We start from the raw sequence: 25,528 nt of genomic DNA on the forward strand, positions 1-25,528 counted from the left end.
TAATGATGAATAAAAGCAACCTATCAATTTTAAACAGAGCTAAACTAGACTTTTAATAATTGTTTGTTTTCTCCAAATATATGTCTATGGTTCATCATCTATTCATAATTTATAGCACGATAAAAGCGACCTGCTAAATTTACAGAAACTGCAGAAATTTTACTAAACAATAATTCTAAAGGAAATTTATATTTGCAGATTACCTTTATGACAGATAGCTTATGTAAGACCGTGCATTTTCCAATCTCATTAAAGTATATGTGAAGCCTCATGTACTGCCCAAGCTTACTTTTCATGAAGCACCAACTTCTTATTTCAAAATGTCGATAATTCAAGAGCTTTGTATCTCCATTTAAGCTAAGCAATTTTCAATGAATCATTGAGCAATTATATAAACAGTAAGAGTCTTACTACAGATTCTTTATTCTTACCTCCATGGGAAACGCTTTGAAATTAACAGTGTGCTCAGAACCACGCTGGTTTTCTCTGCCCCAGTGAAATCTAACTTCATATAGTTCAAATTCATGCCCTTGAGGCAACGGTCCTCCTGATAGAACTGAAAAAAGAAAACAAATTATACTTAAATACATTTAAAACATACTTAATAAGAACAGTATTATAACATTGAGGGTATTTTTGCCAGATTTTCTTGAGTTGCTAGAGATTAAATTTATACTGAGAAGCATATCATGACTGTGGGGTAAATTTAAACTGGGGTAAAATTTGGGTAAAAAAGGGGGCTTTGGTGGTATTGCTGGGTAAGCATTAGACTGCTAACTGCAAGATCAGTAATTCAAGCCCATCAGCAATTCCTTGGGAGAAAGATGAGGCTATTTGCTCCTGTAATGATTTATAGCCTCAGAAACTCTATTCCAGGTTTCTAGGGAGTCAGAATTGAGAGAAAGGTGAGGCTTTATACTCCTAGAAAAATGTATGGTTTCAAAAACTCACAGGGGCAATTCTACTCTGTCCTATAGGGTCTCTATGATGGTGAGTGAGGAGTCAGAATGGACTCAAGATTAACGGGTAGGAACTGGCTTAAGTTCTTCTACCAGCCATTCAGATATATTAGCAAAGACTGAAATATTTAGCAATGATATATGTATTTTAACAACTTGTATAATTTAGATATAAGTAAACAAGAAAAACAAATGATATAGCTATACCAACCCTTCCTGAGACTTAGTTAGCCCTGCCCAGAAGGCGCCAATATGTATAGGTCTCACACTGACCCATATTGGTTCTAGACCTATTAATAAATCAAATAATAATTACAGATCATCCATTTGTCCTACTAACTTTTCCAGTTAGAAAACAGGTGCGGGTGAATAGAATTCTATAAAGAGAACTACTATTAAAGAGAAAGAGAGTACCATTATTAAAACAATCTGATTTTTCAAGAAGAAAATCATACTTAAAATTCAGACAACTATTCACGAGCAAATGCAGTGCAAATGAAATAGCACTGTTATAAGACATATGTTTTTTAAAGTTGCCTTTGCATCGATTCTGACTCAGAGCAGCCCCATGTGTGTCAAGGATTATTCCATAATGTCTTCTGAGGCTGATTTTTTGGAAGCAGGCCACCAGCTCACCAGACCTTTCTTCTGAGGTGCCACTAGATGGACTTGAACTACAATCTCTTTGGTGAACAGTTGAGCATAATAACAGTTTTCACCACCCAACGACTCCCATAGAATATTCTAACTTCGAAATATGACTCAGAACTTTATTTCGAACAAGACACCCCAAAGGAGATGAAAAACATATTTGTACAAGTACTTGTCAGGAAACAATGAAAACTTTTTAGTTAAACACTGATCAGCAAAAACTAAAATTGAAGTTTAATACAAATATGATGAGCTTCATGACCAAATTTATCTCAATACAGGGCACTTTTTTCTTGCAAACTCAATGCTAAAGGATCTCCTCTAAAATTGTGTAAATTGTGTACGAGCAACAAAATTCACCCAAGCCTCATTCCCAATCCCACCCCAGACCCTAAAACTAGGAACTCTGACATAGATTATCATCCACCCTTGATTGTCATTGTAGAAGCAATAACAGGACCCAACATACCCTCTTCAGGAAAAATGTTGTTAACCATTCTTTCTCTGAAAGCTAACTCTGGTATGAGTTGGTTGTATCTTCACCTAAAAACCTGTTCCAAGTATTGTTGAAGGCTACTTACATCAGGTACCTATATTATAGCAGAATAGCACAGATTTGAAGGAAGAAGAAAAGCAAAAAAAAAGACAAAGGCAGAAAATAGGCTGAGAAATGAGGCTATTCAAATATCCATGTCACAAAGCCCTGACTAAAGGTGCCCTACAAATTTAGTTCTAAGCTTTCTAATTGCTCAAACCTATACCCCAAAAAAGCATCTGTAATAAAAGGCTATTTTAATTTTCTAGTCGATCAATCTTTCATGGAAAGGGAAAATGGTGAGATGCATGGTCTTTAAGACAGTATCACTTCCTTCAGCCTCAAGGTTCTTTGTAGTACAGCAAATATAAGGCAGATCAGTGTCATCATTTCTATTGTCCAGAGAGACTAATGCTGCTAAGAAGGCTATGAATAGCTAGCCCCTGCCCTCTAGAGCCTAGCATGGAGCCAGAAAGGTAAATCTTCTGGTTAGAAACCCAACTTTCAGCATCTATGAGCATAAACTACAAAATACTGAATTCTTGAAGTCTGGATTTCTAGCCTACAGTCCCCCCACCCCCCAACCCCCATGGAGCATTATATCTCATCCTATTTCCCAAGATAATTAAATAAAAGAAAGTATACATAAATAGATCAAACTGTTTACAGCTATTCTATGCTTCATCCCAGGCTCATTTTCTCTTATCTTCCAAAAGGATCTAGTAGGTGGATTTAAGAATGTAAAAAAAATGTTTTTATTTCAACCAGATTACCACATTCTGAGTAACCTCACATCTCATCTTTCCCTAACTTGATATTGAGAAAAACAAAGAAGACCTTACATTTACCCCCTGTGTACCTCATCCATCTCTTAAGCCAGGAAGGAAGGAAGGAAGGAAAGTTTCTGGTGTGCCCAATGTCACCGTTTAGTTTACATCACCAGGACTACAGAACGTACCCCACCCAGACTGTCCACACAGAGATTCCGGTACGAGTTCTGCAGCACTCTACTTTTAAAAGAACGTGATAAAATGGTCCAGAGGCAGCACAGTTACCACCTTGCTCAGGGAACAGTATGAGTAACACAATAAAATAAAGCACATGTGAAATGGGAAAAAAGTTTTCTCCAAAACTCTTTCATTTTTGTATACAAAGAGCCCATACACACCTATACCACATCGTGAACCACATAAAACAGTTTTCTACTTTTTTCTCCAGGAAACAGATGAGAGAGCTATCATGGGAACAAAAAGAGATCTATGCTTAAGAAATATTACCTTCCCCCTCACAGATGCTCAATACTTCATTACAGAAGCAAAGCCACTACCATGAAGTCGACTCCAACCCATAGCAATCTTTTATCAGGTTTCTGAGACTCTAACTCTTTAGAGGAAAGATAGACTCGTCTACATTTCTCAGAGCAGCTGGTGGGGTCGAAGCACCAACCATGAAGCTTGCAGTCCAGCATGTGCCTAAAGCACCACTAGGGCTCCTTTTACCCTAAATAATAAAGAATAAAGAATAAATACCCTAAGAATAAAATGAAAAACTAAATCCATTGTCATGAAGTTGATTCCAACTCACAGTGTCCCTATAAGATAAATGAGACCGACCCCTTTTGGTTTCTGAGACTTTAAATCATTTTAGGAGCAGAAAATTTCATCTTTTTCATAAGCAAAACTGGTAGCTTTGAACTGCTGAGTTAGCCACTCAAAGCATAACCAACTCTGTTTTAACAGGAATAGAGTCTTTAATTAAAATTTTGTGATAAAGCATATGCTTTAAATGCCTCTGAACATTCAAGCTGCACAGACTCACATTTGGATAGTAAGAATTGCAACTCAAAACCAAACCCATTTCCAGGGAGTCAATTCAAACTCACAGAAACAGAGTTTCCAAGACCATAAATCTTCACCAGAGTATAAAGCTTCATCTTTCTCCCATGGAGCAACTGATGGAGCTGAACCAGGAACTTTGTGGTTAATAGCCCAGCCTCTAACCTACAGCACCAACAGTGTCAATCTATTTATTCTCTTTTCAGCAAACATTTTTCAGCACCTACATTGTACCAGGCACAATATTAAGTGCTTCTAATACACTAATTTTGACCAAACAAAAACCACTGGCCTCGGGGATCTTTCATACTATCAAGCTGACAGTGAGGCATTCTGCCCAAGGCTGATCCTCCAAGAAACAAGGACAATTACGAACCTTTTGCTGCAGACTAATAGTCCAAGGACAAACCACATTAGAATCAAGTGATTGTACAAATCCTACATACTACTAAATTCAGTGTTTTATGAGGAGCAAGGGGAAAGTGTTTCTGGTAAATTGTGGCTGATTTATCTACTTGGCAACATCCAATGGCTTTATTCTACTTTTGTTATATAGTTTTACATTAAGCAATTATTCCTACCAGAAATCAGTCCTACTAAAAGGAGAATCCTGTTTATACATTTATGAACATCAAATTCTGCCAATGAATTTTGTTCACTACATGAAAGGTTTATTAATTGTGATGTCATTACATTCAATGAAACGACAATTAAACTCATACTGATGACAGGGCACTTTTTCTTGGAGAAACACAATTGTAAAATAATATAAAATAAACTGACTTCATTTTTTAATGTTATTAAAGATAAATGTATAGATTAAGTGCTCCCCTTTGGAAGTGCCTGCATAATTTTGGAACCTCAAAAACACTTGATGTACATATATCAGTGACAGAATTCACCCTTCCATACAGGAGACCAAGATTCAAATCCAGGCAAATCAATACACCAAACTCAGATTTGAGACTCGGGTGGAATCTTATGTGGTGTTATTGTACTACACAGGCTTCAGTAAGACTTCAAGACTAAGACAGATTAGAAAGAAAGGACTAGTGACCTATTTCCAAAAATCAGTCAGTAAAAACTCTATGGATCACAAGAGTCAGATCCACAACTAATCATGGGAATGCTGCAGGTCTGGGAAGCATTCCTTTCCATACATTAGGTCACCATAAATCTGAGTCAATTCTATTGCAGCTGACAACGAAAACTTATCTAAACTATCTACAATCCTTTATTTAGGATGAAATTTGTTGTTCAAAAGGCCAACTATTTGTATCCGTTTGATTCTGGAAGCTAGTAAACAAGTTTCAGGTCTATCGGATGCCATGTCCACGAACTATAAAAGGTGAGAAGGATAGTCTTTCTACTGCCTTGCTAGGTGCCTCAAGAACCAAACTTAGTAGCCCTCTAAGCAGGGTGCTTCAGGAGCAGGAAGGGGAGCATACACATAGGAGAGCTCATAGAAAGAGCCAAGGCTGAGACTGAGGAATCAGAGCTCAGGGAAGAATTTCCAAAGTAGATGTTAGCTACACTGTATCTCAAAGAAAATTCTAAGAAAAAATGTGATAAAAGTTCATTGTAGAAACAGTCTTAGAAAGAGGTAGAGGTTATAAACAACCAAATACATGTGCAGTGTAATGAATTAGCTAATATGGATCTTCTAGCCATAATTTTTATAACGCCCACCAAATGAGTGGAACCATGAAGACTTGATTTATTTTCTCTTATCCTGCTGAGTCTTGGCAAGAGAAGGTGAGAGAAGATGCTGACAGAATATATGATTCCATTGTGAGTAACCTATTAGGATTAATAGGATGAATTGGGATTGTAAAACTTGGACTCTCATAAGGGAATTGGTCAATTTTGACATCTTGCTGTGTATAAAATGAGCTATCTCGGCAGTAGAAGGAGGGTTTAACTACCATCAAGTAGGAAATGGAGTACATATTTTGAATGCCGAAATCCCTGTGTACCGAACATCCTCAATCTAGAGACAAAAAACTGTTACACCAGAGAAGTAGAGATGTGGCATCAGCAGAACCAAATGCCAGAGCACAAGACAGAGCAGTGGGCTTCCTGGTTCATGGAGTGAGTAAAGTTGAGTGCCTTCAGGCAGGAGTTTGCTTGTAGAGTGGGGTTCTTCCAGGCACTTCATTTGGGGAGCTAGGTTTGCTAATCCATAGAGCGAGAACTGACTGCCTTTGGACTGAGACTTATGGTGGACTGGCTTGCTCCTTTCCCTTTGGACATTTATCAGCAGATTTAAAAGAGCTTTGCAACATTGCCTAAGTAAAGCCGAGGTCACATGGCACTCAGCTGAGAGACTGAGGACCAAAGAATGGTGGGTCTTCTAGCACAGCTATGAAAAGGCTGTCCTGATTGCAAGAATTGTGTCCTGAATATTGCTGATCCTGAATTGTAACCTGTAACTTCCCGAATATACCCTCCAGTCATGAGTATAGTCTGTGAGTTTTGGGTGGCCATTGCAATGAATTCCCATACCCAGTAGAGACATAGAAAGTGCTGTAGGATGGATTGTTCATATCAGAATTAACAAGGGAGGGAGTAGGGTGGAGGCATGCCTGACCCCTGACTCTTGGGAATCAGCATTGGGCTGATGCTGATGGCGATTTTCCTTTTCCCTGCTGGTGAAGTTGGAGGTCAGATAATGACACCTCAACATTTTTCTTTTGATATGTGCCTGTGGCTTTTAGTGTTCAAAGCCTTTAAAGAGGGGAGCAATATGATCATGGAAGTCCTTGGGTGGTATAAACAGTTAATACACTTGATTTCTAACCAAAGAATGAGATAATGGGTCACCATAAGGAAAAATCTACTTAAAGGCAACTGGATTGTTGTTGTTAGATGTCACCAAGTCAATGCCAAGCCATAACAACCCTATGCACAACAGAACAAAACACCGCCTGGTCCTGCGGCATCTTCACAATTATTTCTATGCTTGAGCCCATGGTCACAGCCATGGTGTCAATCATCTCCTTGAGGGCCTTCCTCTCTTTTACTGTCCCTCTACTTTACCAAGCATGATCTTCTCCTCCTTGGGTCTCAACTGTCCAGACAACATGTCCAAAGTATGTACGACGTCTCAGCATCCTTGCCTCTAAGGAGCACTACGACCACACTTCTTCCAAGAAATATGTGTCTGTCCTTTTAGCAATCTACAGTAGTTTCAATATTCTTTGCCAGCACTACAATTCAAACATATTAATTCTCTTAGGTCTTCCTTATTCAATGTCTAACTTTCACATGCATATGAGGTGATTTAAATAACCACAGTGGAATTTTAAAATGTTACTCCACTATCTGTATAAATGTTTGTGGTAGTTACATAATTTCTTGTCAATTTTAAGATATAAAAGTGTAGGGGTGGAAACTAGCCCATCAAGCAGGTGCCTGATGATGCCCCCTTGTGCACTCAATTTTCCATAAGGAGGGTCCTGGGTGCGATGCGAAAGAGTAATGCAACAAAAAGCTGGTTCTTTGAAAGGATCGACAAAATTGACAGAGCGCTGGCAAACCTAACCAAAGAAAGAGCAAACAGCAATAGCCAGGATGAGGGATGAAACAGGAAGAATCACATTAGACCCCAATGAGATTAAAAGGATGATCAGAAAGTACTATGAAAGTCTGCACTCTAATGAATTCAACAATGTGGAAGATATGGACAAATACTTGGAAAAACAATTCCTCCCCAGACTATCCCAGATAGAGATCAAGAACCTAAACAAACCCATACCAAAAGAAGAAATAGATATGGTTATCAAGAAGCTACCAATAAAAAAAAGCCCCAGGAACAGATAGCTTCACAGGAGAATTCTACCAAACATTCAGGGAAGAGCTGACATCGATCCTCCACAAAGTATTCCAGAGTGTCGAAAAAGATGGCAAATTCATTTTACAAAACCAATATAACTTTGATACCCAAACATGGCAAAGATCCCACAGGAAGAGAGAACTACAGTCAAATATTTCTAATGAACATAGAAGCAAAAATCCTTACAAGATATTGGCCAATAGAATACAAAAGTATATAAAATGTATCATCCACCATGATCAGGTAGGATTCATCCCAGGGATGCAGGGATGGTTCAACATCCAAAAAACCATCAATATTATACACCACTTTGATAATAAAAAGTATAAGAATCACATGATAATATCGATAGATGCAGAAAAAGCATTTGACAACATCCAGCACTCATTCCTAATTAAAGTGCTCAAGAATATAGGAGTGAAATGTCAATTCCTCAAAATAATACAAGCTATCTATGAAAAGCCAACAGCGAACATAATAGTCAATGGAGAAAAGACGAAATCAATCCCACTAAAAAAGGGGACCAGACAAGGATGTCCCTTGTCCCCACTTCTATTTATATTGTACTGGAGGTCCTAGCTAACAATATAAGACAGGGGAAAAACACCAGAGGTATCCAACTGGGAGAGGAGGAGGTGAAACTATCGCTATTTGCAGACAACATCATTCTGTACATTGAAAATCCCAAAAGTTCCACAACCGGAGTACTAACAGCAAGAGAGTAATATGGAAGAGTGGTAGGCTACAAGATTAACAAACAAAAGTCAATTGGTTTGCTATATACATCAGATAAGACCATGGAAGAGGAGATCAAGAAGACAGTACCCTTCACAATAGCCAGGAACAAACTGAATTATCAAGGGATTTATTTGACTAAAACAACAAAAGACCTATACGAGGAAAACTACAAGACCCTACGACAGGAAACCAAAAACGACCTCCACAAATGGAAGGCTATCCCATGCTCATGGATTGGAAGACTCAATATAGTAAATTTAATGCTACCCTGATTCAAATACCAACAACCTTCTTCAAAGAATTGAAAAACTGACCACCAATTTCATATGGAGATGGGATAAGCCCAGCAGAGAACATTTCCAGAAAAAGGACATAGTCTGAGGGCTCTCTTTACCTGACTTTCACACCTACTACACAGCCACAGTGTTCAAAACAACATGGTACTGGTATAATGACAGATACACAGACCAAGGGAAAAGAACAGAAATAAAACCATCAGCATATAGACAACTGATCTTCGACAAGGGCCCCAAAACATCAAGTGGGAGGTGGACACCCTATTTAACAGGTAGTGCTGGAAACAATGGCTATCCACATGTAAAAATTGAAACAACATGTCTACCTCACCCCATGCACAAGAACAAACTTAAGGTGGATCACAGACCTAGAAGTAAAACTCCAAACCATCAGGACCATTAGTATAGTAATTGGGACAAACCTAAAAACCACGGCCCAGGGAATACATAGACTAGTTGCGATAGGGAAGGCTACACACACAAGTGAACATAAAATTGACAATTGGAATTTACTAAGGATAAAACACCTGTGTGCGTCAAAAGACTTCGACAAAAGGGTGACAAGGCAACCCACAGACTGGGAGAGAATTTTTAGCAATGACACACCAGACAAAGAGCTTATTACTAAAATCTACAATATCCTCATGGCCTGAAAAAAGAGGAAAATAGCTAACCCCCTGAGAAAGTGGGCAAAAGAACTGAAAAGAAGTTTCACTCAGGAGGAGACCCGTATGGCCAATAAACATATGAGAAAATGCTCCCGATCACTAGCTATCAGAGAGATGCAAAACAAACAACCGTGAGATACCATCTAACACCCCTGAGGTTACCCCAAATCAGAAAATCAGAGAGCAACAAATGCTGAAGGGGATGTGGTGAGGTAGAAACTCTCCTCCACTGCTGGTGGTCTTCTGGATATGTACAGCTTATGGAACGCAATATGGTGATATTTAAAGAAAATGGAAATTGAATTACCTTATGACCCAGCTATCCCTCTACTGGGCATATACCCAGAAGAGGTAAGAAATAAAATATGACCAGTCATCTACGCTACAATATTTATTGCAGCTCAATACACAATTAGAAAGAGTTGGAAACCACCAAAATTCCCATCAGTGGGAGTAGATCAGTAAACTCTGGCACATACATACAATGGAATACTATGCATCACTAAAAAGCACTGATGATCACATGAAACACGTCGTTTCATTGGAAAAGTTGGAGGAAATCATGCAAAGTGAGATCAGCCAATCACAAAGGGAGAAATATGGCATGAGTCCCCTGAGGTAAGTGTAAACAGGACAGTTGGTACAGAAGAGAAGCCACCTATATCACAATATTCAGGTAGAGGTACAGGGAGTCGGGAGGAGATTAGACCAAACCCAAGGAGGTACATGTAGTTCCAACACCATGAAGTGGAATGCAGGGAGCGGGGAGGGAAAATAGGAGGGGGAACAAAATGGAGATGATGACTGGGGAGGAGGGAAGCAGGGCACTAACCCACCCAGGGGAAGAGTACTGGTTTTGTCTCCACAGAATTGGGATTGGGCATGTAGACCCTACCACGGTGCACCAAGTGATGAGGGAAACGTGGCTGCGTAGAGGAATGCATAAAAAGAGATGGCTACAGGGCTGACCCCAAACAGAACCACAGAACCACAGAGGGGACTGTGGGGCGACAACAGCTCATGCCATGTTATCCTCTTACTAGAATAAACTGCAACAAAGGACAAATCTGGGGTCACACAGCAGGCAGGTAGTACAGTCTGAACCCCCCACAGCGGGGCAAATCAAGAAGGGATCATAAAAGATCAGCAACTGAAGCAAAGCAAAGCTACAAAGTCCCTGAAGAGCCCCCAAAATGGACTTCATGTTCGGATAGGGAGAGCTCCCATAACCAGTGGAGAGACAGTCATGAAGGTCAGCGAACAGACCTGGAAATATGTATTTTTTTCTCCTTTTTTTTTTAATCTTCTCTTTCTTTTTCCATTTTTCTTTTCTCTCCTTTTCTTCTTTAAATATTTGGTTTTCTTTTTGTTTATTCTATGTCATCATTAGTTTGCCTACTTATGTAAAATACTGTATATACTCATGCATAAGCCAAGTTTGTCAGCACATTTTTTATGCAGTTTTTGTGGTAAAATTAGGTGCCTCAGCTGATATTCCGGTTGGCTTATACTCGAGTATAAACGGTAGACATGGAAAGCAAGCCCAAGGAGAACACAGAGGACCAGTGGTCCCGGGGGTACTTAGGAGGGTAAGGGCAGCAGGGGAAGGGTGAAGGGAGCAGGCAGCGCCACAGACAGGGGCATAACTATGGAATTAGAGTCAGCAATGAGGAGATAGAGATCCTCAGGGTGACGGAGCAACAGCAAACTAGCTAAGAGGAAGTTCTAAGAGGAAGAAATAGGGGGCAAGATTTGGGCAGGGAGAAGGTAAAAGGAAACAGAGGAAGGACTTAGGAAGCAAAGCAATGGATAGAGGTATAAGCATAGGTGTGCACATATATAAATACATTAATCCACAAAAATAGAGGTATTGACCTATGTACATATATTTATTCGGCAATACACTGTGGTAGTGGACAGACTTCGGGCCTTTGCTCATACCTTCCCTCAATACAAGAACACTTTGTTCTAACAAATCAGCATTCTGAGATACTCACCCTCCAGACACAATTGCTGAAGACAAAACAGGTGCATAAGCAAATGTGAAGAATGCAGATGGTGCCCGGCTATTAAAAGATATAGCAGGGGAGCAAAAAAAGATATAGCGTCTGGGGTTTTAAAGGCTTGAAGTTAAACAAGTGGCCATTCAGCAGAGAAGCAACAAGCCCACATGGAAGCACACCATCGGTGTAATCACGAGGAGTCTTCAGGACTGGGTAATAGGCATGAAAAGACACATAACAAACAAAGACATATTGTGGAGAACGGAGAAGGGGGACCCAGAGACCCAAAGCCCATCTGTAGACAATGGAACATTCCCCCACAGAGGGGCTACAGGGGAAGGGATGAGTCAACCAGGGTACACTAAAGCATCGATGAAACACAGAATATTCCTTTGGCTCCTAGAGACTTCCTCACCTCCCATTATCCGGACCCCAGTACTGCTTCTCACTTCAGACTAGATCGGAACATGTACACAGGTACAGAAAAGAGACAGGTGCTCACGACACATGGAATCCAAGAACAGGATGGGAACAGCGATACCATAAGTGTTGGGATAAAGGGAGTGGAGGGGAAGGGAGAAAGGGGGAATCGATCACAATGATCAACACATAACCATACACGCCTCTCCAGGGGGAAAGAACAACAGAAAACATGGAAGTGGGGAAGGAAGGGGGGAAAATGAGGAGCTGATACCAAGGGCTCAATAGAAAGTAAATGTCTAGAAATGAATGAAGGCAACAAATGTACAAATATGCCAGATACAATCAATGCATGGATTGTAACAAGAGACATAAGAGTCCCCAATAAAATAATGTTAAAAATAAAAGACTATTATTTATTTACATGACAATCCAGAGTTCAATGTCTTTATAATCATATTTATTATTTGCTGACTATAAACATATTTATTTACTGAATTACCTGAACAGCTGCTTTAATCACCTGCTTCCTTTTGCCATACACACCTACCTTAACTGGCTCTCTTTTGATGTTATTGATAGCTATAAGAGCTTGAATATATTTATGCTTTAATAAGAAATAAAGCACTAGGTTAGAAGCCTCTAAAGCAGATGATTAAAGCAAATGTTCAGGTAACTCAGTAAATAATACATTAATAATAATCTATCTTAAAATTAAGAGTGAAAATTATAAAAGACCCAGAGGTAAAATTTCTAATTAGCGTTTCTATAATAAGTTTCAGGAAGGACACAAATGGCCTAACCTGATTAGAAGTCTCTTCCGTCTAGTGAACCATTAATAATGTCATCACTCTGGATGTTGCTTGTGGCTGATGGGATGACCTTTGACTGCACAAACCAAGGTTTCCTACATTGGTCACTACTGCAGTATCAAGTCCACAGCCTAGAAATCTAAAATTTGATTTTTCTACTTGAATTACTCTTGTCAAATTTTTACTTGTCTGTGTGAATTAAAAATATAAAAATACCCACTGCAGAGGGATTTGCTCTACAAAGAAATAGAATGATACACATAGAGGCATTAATAAAATTCTCTATCCTCTGGGAGATAAAAAGGCCCGCAGTCTTCATCCTAGTTATGTCCTACCTGGAATGATATACTTGATTCTACTACATCCCTATAGGAGGGACCCAGTCAATTGAAAGTAAGCCCCGGGAAAACGAGAAGGCTAATAGTGAAATGTCAAATGTGATCCGGCACAAGGGCTCAAATCTGGCAGTCCCTCTCAGCAATCCTTCCTCTTTTGTTCCACATAACCAATCATTTGATTGCCACGGACTCCTTTCTGTAGTCAATAATTTGAGCTACTGATCTACCTTCTCTAATAGCTTTCCCTGCATACATGCCACCTCCTTTACTTCCCTTCTCCATCACGTGGAATACTATCTTTGCCTTTATCCATGTTAATATCTGTCTACCCTCTAGCTTATTGCTTCATCTTCCCTCCTTTACCCACCAGCTGTTTCCTTTGGTATGAAAAAGCTCCTTTTTTAACAGCAGTTTCATACACTATTTGTCCTTTTGTGATTGGCTAATGTCACTCAGCCTAATGTTCTCCAGGTCCATCCTATGAGGGGCTACTCACACAAAAAAAGAAAGAAAAAAGCCCTGCTGGGCGGAGCTTTTGTAGTACACAATTTCCCACTCGGGGAGCATTGAGCAATTTGCTCTGAATTAGTGCACCCAGTGGTGCTGCCTGGGAAGGTTCTCTCTGGTCACAGTGAGTTTCTTCATAAAAAGTTTCGCTCAAACCTTGTTTTTTGTGATGACTGATTTAAGAGAATAGCAGGCAGCTGTGAATTTTTGTTTCCTGCTCTGGAAAAGTGCCCCAGAAACTGTTGTGATGTTGAACACAACTTACAAAGACAGTGCTATGGGGAAAACTCAAGTGTATGCGTGGTTTTCTCATTTCAAAAAAGGTGAAGTGTCAATTGATGACAAACCTCATTCTGGAGGTCCATCAACTTCCTGAATAGAGAAAAATGTTGACTTGTAGTGTATTTGGGGTTCATTCCACCAGGTCAGGCTGCTAATCAACCTTTCTATGTAGAGGTTTTGAAAAGAGTGTTCATCATGAAAGGCCAGATTTGTGCAGACAGGGGACGAGTTTTGCCACCACAACAATGCACCTGCTCACACAGCCATCTCAGTGCGCCAGTTTGGGACAAAAACACCATGCCTCTCTTGCCCAACTCACCTTACTCACCTGACCTCACTCTGTAATGACTTCTTTTTATTTCCCCAAATGAAGAGGGAAATGAAAAGACATTGATTTGACAATGTAGAAGAGGTAAAGGAAAAAACTAGGGAGGTGTTGACGGCCATCCAAACAGATGAGTTTGAAAAATGTTTCCAAGAATGGAAACACAGATTTGTCAAATGTATTAAGTATAGTGGAGAGTACTTTGAAGGTGATAAGGTTATTTTGTAAAAAAATCTAAATATATAGCTTTGAAAAAAATCCTGGGTTTTTTGGGTCCCCCTCATATACCATGAGTTGTTTCATGGTTTCATCATTATTTTTCAGTAATGCATAGTATGTACCAAAGTTTTATTATCAATTTTTCTAAGAATGGAATGTTGCTTCCACCTTCTTGCTATTGTGAACAGTGCTGTAAGGAATATGAGTGTGCATATGTCTACTTTTGTGTTACAGCTCTTACTTCTTTAGAGTATATCCCATCAGAAGGACTGCTGGATCATATGAAATTTCTGTTTCCAGTTCTTTGAGGTAGACCCTATCACTTTCCACAGTGGTTACGTGTTTTAGGCTCACCAGCAGTCTCTTCACAGCCTCTCTGGAGTTTGTTCTTCTTCTTCTCTCTCTCTCTCTCTCTCTCTCGCTCTCTCTTTTAATTCTTTTTAAATTTTTGTTTTCTGTTTTTAATTTTGGGGTATCTTGGGTCATTATTTTCTGGCTGTTCAGATCCTTTGTCCAATTTTTAATCAGATTATTGTCTTTTTCTTGTTGAAGTATTGCAGTTCTCCATCTACTTTAGAGATTAGTCCTGTGTCACATATATCGTTCCCAAACTTTCTTCCTACATGGTGGGTTCTCTTTACACTCTTTGGATGAAGTCTTTTGATAAACACATGCATCTTATTGTTAGCAGGTCCCAGGGATCTCCTTGTCTTCTGGTTCCCTTCATTATGTTTGATACCAGGGCCCTTACATTTGTCCTAATTTTCTCATTGATAGTTTATAGATCTGGGATTTTCATTTTTGTCTTTAATCTACCTTGAGTTTGTTTTTTTGCTTGTTTGAATGAGCTATAGATCCTGCTTCATTCTTCTGCAGATACACAATTTTGCCAACACTGTTTGGAAGCCAAGAAGAAGTAAACCCACTGCTATCAAGTCAATGCTGACTCATCCTGACCCCACATGACAGTAGAATTCACCATTTGGGCTTCTAAGATTTTAAATCCTTATGAAAGTGGAAAGCTTCATGTTTCTCCTATAGAGTGACTGGAAACCACTGACACTGGTTAGCAGCTCTGTGCACAGCCCACTACATCTCCTGGGCTCCTGAAGACAAAAAGGGAAACAAATTATGAGAACAAAATGAGCAGGAATGGAGCTAACAGAAGCGAGATGGAGCGGGTACATGAGGATCTGGATAGCAGAGTGAAGACTGGTAACTGACCTGGCAAATCAGAGAAAGCTGAGAGCTAAGTAACTGCAGAAAGAGGCATCCAACAAGCAACAGTGCTGTTCATCCCACAGAACTCAGAGAAGACGAGGGGGGAGAGATATGATTAGATGCATCAGTATATAGAGGTATGGAGTGGACAATGAGAAAAGAAAACTGGCTTAAAGTTTTTTGAAAGAACAGTTACAGCTCTCAATCTCATCACCTGCACCAATGTTCCTGCCTTCACTCCTATAACTTCCTGCCTTACTGCCATCGATTCAATTCCGACTCATAGTAACCCCATCTAGGATTTCCGAGACTATGAATCTTTAAGGGAGCAGACAGCCTCATCTTTCTCCCAAATAGCAGCTGGTGTGTTTGAACTGCTGATCTTGCATTTAGTAGTCCAATGTTTACCTCACAGCACCATCAGTAACCCGTGCTACCAGGAGATTAAGTGAAAGTGAATGATTCAAATGGTGAGACTCTCCTATTTATGTAGGCAACCTGAAATCCGGTAGCCAGGCATAAACCACCATGCACTGTTCACATTTCCCAGAAAAATTAAAAGAATCTGATGAAACATACCAAGGCTCTTCCAACAAAATTGCCTGATCACATTACTATGAAGTCCACCAGACCTCAAAATCTGCCAAGGTGTTGATCTTCTAATCAGTTATTTTGATGGTTGTGTACATACAAACAACCAATACCACCATACGTCTGAACAGAACTTCCAATGTAACAACAGGGCATCTTACTTCCGATAGAACAACAGCTGGTGGGGAGTTCATGTGCGTGGAGTCAGGAGCCTGGCTGCAGGTGATGAGATTGAGGGCTATGCCTGTTCTTTCAAAAGACTTGAAGCCAGTGTCCTTGCTCTCAATGTTCCACTCCGTACCTCCACATGCAGATGCATCTAGTATCTCCACCTCCTCATCTTTCCTGAGTTCTGTGGTAAGAACTGAACTCGTTGCCTTCCTCTTTCTGCAGTTACTTAGCTTCCCGCTTTCTCCAGTTTGCCAAATCAGCTACCGGTCTTCATTTTGCTTCCCAGATCTTACAACTTCCAAACAAACATAAGGAACTCACAAAAGAGATGATAGAAATAATAACAATAACCAAAAAAGCAGTAAAGAAATATACTACATTTATGAAACAAATAATGGATGTAGATTTGAAAAATGTATAGAGTAAATAAATTAAAATGGGAGCTGCAGTAAAAAATTCAGTAGAAAGACTGAAAGATACATGTTGCTGATGTTTTTGAGGAAGTAGAAGGAAAAAGCAATAAGAATTAAGGAGCTCCTGAAAGAGGAGAAAAATAAAAACTGAAACCATATCAGTAAAAATTACAAGAAAACTTCCTAAAAATAAAATACAATCGTCCTGAGTAAGTGGGTTCACAAACTGTCCACCATTAAGAGTGAAAAAAGAGCCACAATAAAGCATAAGCAACAAAGCCCACATGGAACAACATATCAACCTGTGTGATCACGCGGTGTCGAACGGATCACTGAAGACAAATGAGTGCATAAGCAAATGTGGCGAAGAAAGCTGATGGTGCCCGGCTATAAAAAAGTATAGCGTCTGAGGTCTTAAAGGCTTGAAGGTAATCAAGTGGACATCAAGCTCTGAAGCAACAAAGCCCACATGGAAGAAGCACACCAGCCTATGCAACCACGAGGTGTCGAAGGGATCAGGTATAAGGCATCATCAGAACAAAAAATCTTACCATAGTGAATGATGGAGGGAGTGCGGAGTGGAGATCCAAAGCCCATTAGTAGGCCACTGGAGATCCCTTGCAGAGGGGTCTCAGGGAGGAGATGAGCCAATCAGGGTGCGATGTAACAACGATGAGAAATACAACTTTCCTCTAATTCCTAAATGTTTCCTCCCCACTCCCACTACCATGACTCGAATTTGACCTTGCAAGTCTGGCTAGACCAGAGGATGTACACTGGTACAGATAGGAACTGAAAATACAGGGAATCCAGGGCAGATGAGCCCTACAGGACCAGTGGTGTTAGTGGCGATACAGGGAGGGTAAAGGGAGAATGGAAAGAGGGAACCGATTACGAGGAACTATATGTGACCTCCTCCCTGGGGGACAGACAACCGAAAAGTGGGTGAAGGGAGACGTCGGACAGGGCAAGATATGACAAAATACCCATTTATAAACTGTCAAGGGCTCATGAGGGATGGGGGAGTGGGGAGGGAGGGGAAAAATGAAGACCTAATGTCAGGGGTTTAAGTGGAGAGAAAATGTTTTGAGAATGATGTACAAATGCACTTTACACAATTGATGTGTGTATGGATTGCGATAACAGTTGTATGAGCCCCTAATAAAATGTTTTTTAAAAAATCAGAGCAATGGTAGTAAAGAAAACTTTCTAAAAAACATTATCACCAAGGCCCACAAGTAATTGTGGGATGATTTTGGACGACCAGTTCCCTGGGAGCCTGTGGCCCCAAAGCCAGCGCAGCTGCTCCAGCCCTGCCACACCAAACCTTCTCTCTTCTTCCTTTCCTTTGATTTGTTATTTGGTGCTGTCCAGCCCCTGGTTGCTGTCACTATGTCAATCTGTCTATCTTCTTGTGGGCCTTCCTCTTGTTCTGTAGCTCCTCCACTTAACCAAGTACGATGTCCTTCTCAAAGGACAGGTCTCTCCTGATAACATGTCCAAAGTACATGAGACGAAGTCTTGCCAACCTTGCCTCTCAGAAGCATTCTGGTTGAACACCTTCCAACAAAGATTGTTCATTCTTTGGGCATCCCATGGTACTTTCAATATTCTCAGCCAGCACCTTAGACTGTTTAAAACCTCTTGCTTGCTTTCAGGGCAGTGTGAAGCAAACCCTGACCCTGTCAGCTGCCCCAGAGTCGCAGTACTCTATCTCTGCAAATAGCATTCCACTAGATAATAAAATACAGGTCTCCCAAAGTGACTCATAGATTGTTCTTCAGGATCTTGGCACCTAGTTAGGGCAGCCCCTATTCTGTGGTCTCCTCACATATGAATGATCCTTCTGGTATTTGAGATATTGGTGGCACAGTTTCCGGCATCATAGCAACGTAGAGTAAAGCAAATTGACAGATTAATTCTTTAAATATTTGGGGTTTTTTTCACTAGGTTATGCATCTCAAAATCATCTTATGTATTTTGTATAAAGAACACTTACCACAGGGCCTGGCATAAAATGTATTTTTGTTACTTTGTATTTTGTTAATATAGATAAATATATTAACCTTTATTTATAGACATGCAAAAGTGTGTCAATGTAATAATACTCATGAATTATCTTTAAATCCTTTTTATGTGAATGTATACATATATACATAAAACAAAAAGTTGATAATATAAGTTCAAACTTACATCTGAGGTGATCCTGCTGATCAAGTGAATATTAAACCCAGAATCTGTGACTCAATAACAGGGACTCTATTTGGTTATTTCATGGACTCTGATTAGAGCTCAGAGATTCACAATGAATAAAATATCCATAGGCAGAAATCAATACCTGTACTGCCTGCTAATGAACTTAAAGACTTTATGTTTTAAAAATTCTTTTCTGTTGATTTAGAATTAATTTGAGCACATTTGATCTTTGTTTAACATGCATTTCTAAAGCTATCAACATGCTCAAATTTTAATTTTTTTGTTAGGAGGGAGCACCAAAACCAAACCCATTTCTATAAATTTTTCTAACTCATAATGACCCTGTAGGACGCTCTGAAAGGTTTCCCAGGCTGCGATCTTTACAGAAACAGACTGCCACATCTTTCCCCTGAGAAATGACCGAAGGAAGAACCTTTTGGTAGGCCAAGCACGAACCACTGTGCCATGAGAACTCTTTTCAAGAGTTCATGATATTAATAGTAATTTTCCTCTTGTAATGTAAGATAGAAGAAAGCAGAAATTTTAAATTTCCATTAATCAAGAACGTACTTCTATAATAATTACTCAGCACTTTTTCCTTGAAATATCCTAGATTCAGCTCAAATGGTAGCAGCAGAATTTTTTTAAAGGGCTCTTCACTGAAACACTCGGTCAAATTAACAATTTTTCATTCTCCTTGTCATAATAATTTAAATGGTTTAACTTGTATGTAAGACTATGTCAATAAATCATAAACTATACTTATATGAAATAGTGAAATGGAAAATTATAATAACCTAGACAACTTAAGCTAGCAAAAACTTTAGGGCAAAATTTTGGACATACCTTCTCTTAGATTCCACAAAGCATAAATTAACCAAACTCAGGTTGTTCTAGTAATGCTACACAAAAAGCCAAACTGAATTCTTCGTAACTTCATAATTTTATCCTTTCAAAAATATTTCAGAAAATAAGTCCAAACACACATTTTAGGATATATGTTTCTGTAAAATCGAGGCTACTTCTACCTTTCTGTAATAGAAGCTAAATAGGAGCCCAATAGCTCCACCCTGACTTCTAGTTTATAAAAGAGTGCAAGAATATCTTTTCAAATACCTGATTTTGACTTGAGGATCACTTGAATAGTATGCCCATCGTTGGTGACTTCACAGTCTCGACAAACCACGTAATTTGGAGTGAGGCGGACGTCGAGCAGTGAGGGGTCATATCTGGCTTCTCTGGAGTTGAGGTTAATAGGAGACTGATATTCCCCATTAGCATCAGGAAAAACCAAGCCCCACTCAACACCTAAGGGTAAAATAAGTAAATCACCAATCAGCGAAACTGAAAGAAGTTACAACAAAACTTAGTATGTAAAACCTAGGGTGTTGCCAGATAAACTTTGCCTGTCTACATAGCATTTCTATGTTCTTGCTAATGTCCTAGCAGTGTTATAATTCCCAGCTCTGTACAAATGAAATATAAAAGTGTGTGTGCATTCACATTCATATTTTAAATGCTCAAATGTTATTAAATATCGCATGCAAAATCCTGGACTAACAAAATCTCTTATTTTGCATTTTTCCACACTGCTGTAATAACTTAAGACTAAAGAAAATGTAAGTGATTAGAAACAAATAATACCCCAACAGTTTCTTCCAGTCATTAGTTCAATTACACTTAGCGTTTGAGAAATGTCTTAACTCTAAAGGTCTTGGGTGAGAGCCAAAAACAGTAACTCGGGCTACTTAAATGCAAATACAAAAAACTGTCAAATGCGTAAATTAAAATATACACCTAGAAACTTTGTCCATACTTTTTATAATTAAAATTGTAAGTTCTACATTTGTTTCTATGTATTTGTTTCCATGTAGTTGACCACAGTGACTAGCTATCTTAGAACCCCTACATCCTCCAACTAAATTGTTTGTCACTAGCGTTGCATCCTTAAGGAAAAGAGTAGAGGCAGAAATATTTCCTCCCCACAGAAAGCCCATAGCAAGCAAGTGACAGTTTCACCCAGCACTGGATTGAGAAAAACGTTAACTCTGCTTTTCTTGGCCACTCAGGAGACAGGGCTCTGGGTGGTTCTGCTTTGAAAGGCACGGCTTTAAGTTTCACTGCTTGTCATGCAACAGGTGTGACCAAGGCGACCAGCACAGGCTCCCCCGCGGGCTCTCAAGAGGGCTAGCACCCACGCACGGTAGGGGAGTCGGAGAGCCACGCAAACACACGTGGAAAGGACAGGACGCGGGGATGCTTGGCACGCACGAAAGGGACAGGGCGCCGAGGTCTCTTTCCCGGGGAGGCCGACCTCGCGCTCAGACTCCGGGGCTGCGGACACCGGATCCTCGGTGGATTACCTTCCTCGTATCCCCACTCCACACCGTCCTCCTCCTCCTCCTCATCCTCCTCCTTCTCAGGGAAGACCACCGTATCATCGATGAAGCTCAGGTCGGCCATGGGAAGCTCGGCGGGTCCTCCGGGCGCACTTGCCTCCGGCGGCTCCGCCTGCGGCGGGCGAGCTCCTGGGGGCGAGCTGGAGGGCAGAGGGGTGCGCAGGCCTCCCCGGGGACAGACGGCGTCCCGCCAGAGTCCCCGCGCGCAGCACTGCGCCGAGCGTCTCGGACTTTCCCAGGGAAGGCACAGCCCGAGTGGGCGGGCCTCGCGCGCGCGGGGACAGATATACCTGGGGGGGCGTGTCCGCACGCAGAGGGCCCGCCCCCTCGGCTCCGTGCAGGAAATGACCCTGTGACTCGCCCCACCTCGCAGGTTCCCCGCGGGACTCGGATTAAGCTTGCAGCCGCTAACGCCCAGGTCAGCCCGGGACCCCCGAGAGATGGGGCGGGGAAGGCGCACTTACTGAGCAGTGGCTGTGTGCGAGGTTTAGGCTACGGGCTTTTCTGTACCCCTAGGATTGTTCATGCCCACGGCAGGAAATTTGAAGCTCATTTATATGTTTTCTGACAGGATTTTAATCCGTAAAACTTGCTCCATGAGAGTTTTCAAGCCACTCGACTGTGATATCGCTCACTAAAATATCCTCAAAACCATCGTTATTTTATACCACATAGAGTCAGTCCCTGTATCCTGTTCAAATGACTGCCTCTTGATATAAGGGAAGGTTCTGCAGGAGTAATAATGGGTGTACTGTAATCTCCATTCCTTAAAATGTTGAACATAATTTGTTATAATCCATAGTCAATAAAATACAATTAAACATTTAAAAAAAGGAATTAACAAAAAGAAAGAAAACACAAGGGGCGCGGGAGGAGCGAGTAGGTTGCCAGAGGGTGGGGCGGGGAGAGAACACCAGACAAGGAGACCCCGTAACAAAATAAAGAACGTCCCGGCTCAGAAACTTTATCGTGGATTATTGATTTATATCGTAACTCCTCCATAGAACACAGTGCAACCGCACTAAGGAGCATTTCCCAAGAATCTCCTAGTTCCTAAGAATAAATCTCTTAAGTGAAAAAAAAAAGTTTTATCTAGAGATGTAGATACACTTCAGGGAAATTTGCCTGTGGAAGAACATTTCAAAGGCATGAGTGTTAAAAGGTAATAAAGGGTGTTTAGTTTTCACTTCAGAGCCTGGGGTGGTGCTTCAGGTGAGTCGCTGTGTACACAGATCCGAATCACCCAATGAACTCTGTAAATAATGACATAACTAACAGAAACATGCCTGATCCAAAGGAGCCCTGTTGCTGTTAACTCTTTAAAATGCTCTTAATGACTCTTAGTAATCCTCTGTCTTCTCTTCCAATACCTTTGAAAACACTACCCAATAACACTAAGTGATCTTATATTTTTAAGACGTATGCAGCATGTCAAAAAGTATAACTACAAATCATAGAAACTTCTATTGAACAAAACTCTCAAACCATGAATATACTGTTTCTTGTCATATCGTCCATCTAATTTTTTACAGTTCTGAGGGCAGTGTTTACCTAATACTTCTCAAAAAAAAAATCTCTACTTTTTACTTTACACTACATTTGGCAGCTTGGGCATTCTTGAGGACCCCAAGTAATGTTCCTTTTCGATGTTCTTTGAATTTGTGAGAACAAAAAGGGATCTGAAGGGGCAAGATCGGGGCTGTAGGGTGTATGGAGAAAGGTTTCTCAACAAAATCCTTCTAGGACAGCCGTGCTATCTTTGAAGAATGAGCAAGTGCATTTTCATGATGCAGAGATATGTTTAACAATGAATAAAGACCCATACATATACAAATTGGAACCCTAGTAATAATAATTTTTTACTTATTGTCACATGTGCATAATGTGTGCAGGTTCTGCCCTTATGTTCAATCTATTTTTTTAAATGCTCCGTATAAGCCCAATTTTTGTTGCGTGTCAGTAGCGCATTCTGAAATCATAACATTCTTATGCATGCTTCAGCAAAGGACTGCTAACCACAAGTCAGAAGTTCAAAACTGCCAACTGCTCCTAGGGAGAAAGTGGAGACTGTCTGCACTCATACATATATACAAAGCCTTGGGAAACCTATGTAGGGTTGCTATGAGTCAGAATTGAGTCACTGCCTTACAGCCCCTCCAGTTAAAAAAAAAAAAAAAGCAGCTTCACAAGCTATTGGAAATTTATTTAGTTGGTGTTGGCTTTGAGGATTATCTGTGGATTTCAACTATTGATATCATTTCTTTTTTCTCCATAGCCTGGAGACCACAAAGATGATCCCTCAACTCAGAGAAGGGAACCATACTAAGAGAGAGACTAGAGACTGACTTCGTCCTTCACTCACTGCATTCTGGGAATTCTTTAGTGTGCATTCTCTCTCCTCTGTCCTTAGCCTGAGAATATCAGAAGAAGAAATCTACACTAAGATTAGAACAACCAAAAAAGCCCAAACAAATCCAGCCCTCCGTACTGATTCACAGCATGCAGCCTCTGTGTTCCACGGTAGAACTGCCTCGTGGCATTTTCAAAGCTGCCATTTTTATGGAAGCAAATCTCAGGGTTTTCTTCTGCAACATCACTGGGTGGCTCTGAATTGACAACCTTTAAGGTTATAGTTTGCACCAACCCCAAATTTGACCCAAAGCTTTAGCTGTAAATGGACAAAAAGCACCACTCAAAACATAATTGCCCACTGAAGTTTTTCTAACAGCTCTCTTTCCTTTGTCAAAACTTGTTTACAATCCTGAAAAGTTTATTTTTATAAAACTTTTCATGCAATTATCAGGTACTACAGTTAATGTAGTCTGTATAAAACAATAGAACAGCTCAACAATAAAATTTCTTTGACACGCTGAGCTCATTTCTCTGCCCCCAAAGTGTGCATATATACTGCACTATAGCCATTATATGGCCAGCAATTGCACTTATAATATCCTATGAATTTAGAGATGGTTACCAATCAAAAGACAGCAAAATCACCATGGTAATAAATCTTTTTCTGTTGTTATTACAGTTTTCTATAAACATTGAACCATTTTTACAGCAAAAAGAGAAATGTGTGAAAATTGAATTAGACAACTTTGCATATATTCCACAATGTATCATTCATCAATTCAGTTAATTACTAAATAAACAAAATGGCTCATATTTGTACTTTCTGAATTTTTTCAGCATCATTTGAATAATGTGACTTCTGTATGCACGTCCAGCATACCTTGCTAACAACATAGGATCCATGCTAGTGTGCATCCAAATAGTCAATTAACAGACTTAATTGCTTTGAGACTATGTGCTTTGGATTTCTGCTAATTAATAGCACCTTAAGACCTTCTCTTCTTAGGTTCTTGTACTATATTATCACTAAAGATGGAATTTCTATTTCTAGTTATTATTAAGTGCCTGTCACTATGAAAGCTAAACAAAAAGATTAAAAATATATAGGCCAATTCTTTGATTTACAAAAGAGAACAAGTACATCTAAATCCAATAGAGAATCTAAAAATAGGTATCTAATATCCAACCTTTCAATTAGCTCTATATTATAAACATAATTTTATGTCCTTTAAGTAAATTTAATCCATTTCAACCCAATGTCATATTTGATTCTTTAAATTAACTTCACATTGATTATTTATAGTATTTGTATAAGTAATGGGGGTCAGCTACATCACTAAAACAATTTATTCTAATTTACAACACTCACTGCCATCAAGTGGATTCCCATTCATAGAGACCTATAGGACAGAGTAGAACTGCCCCTGTGAGTTTCTGAAAATGAACTCTTTATGGGAATAGAAAAACTAGCCTTTCCCCCTAAGGAGCTGCTGGTGGTTACATACTACTGCCCTCGTTAGCTAGTTAGCAGCACAACATAACCTACTATGCCACCAGGGCTTCTTGTTAGAACTAAACGCTCTCATATAAAAAGAAAATTCCACTGCTGTTGAATCTATTCTAACTCATAGCTGCCCAATATGATACATTAAAAGTGACCCATAGTTCACAAGGGTCTAAGTAAATCTTTTTTTTTTTTAACATTTTATTAGGGCCTCATACAACTGTTATCGCAATCCATACACACATCAATTGTGTAAAG

General features: G+C 39.9%; 1 protein-coding gene across 1 annotated transcript in view; it reads right to left on the reverse strand.

Annotated features, from left to right (window-relative positions):
- CA8 (carbonic anhydrase 8) overlaps positions 1-21,525 on the reverse strand; it is a 202,232-nt gene extending 180,707 nt beyond the window's left edge. The window contains exons 1-3 of the mRNA XM_004697578.2: positions 21,379-21,525; positions 20,132-20,323; positions 432-556 (exon numbers count right to left, since the gene is read on the reverse strand). Coding sequence (XP_004697635.1) covers positions 432-556; positions 20,132-20,323; positions 21,379-21,478 — 417 coding nt within the window. The 5' untranslated portion in view covers positions 21,479-21,525. The remainder of the gene's footprint in view (positions 1-431; positions 557-20,131; positions 20,324-21,378) is intronic.
- Positions 21,526-25,528: the final 4,003 nt, after the last annotated feature.

This window comes from Echinops telfairi, unplaced genomic scaffold, assembly GCF_000313985.2.
Source record: "Echinops telfairi isolate 266 unplaced genomic scaffold, ASM31398v2 ScPeMD7_1;HRSCAF=3_0, whole genome shotgun sequence".
NCBI classification, from domain to species: Eukaryota; Metazoa; Chordata; class Mammalia; order Afrosoricida; family Tenrecidae; genus Echinops; species Echinops telfairi.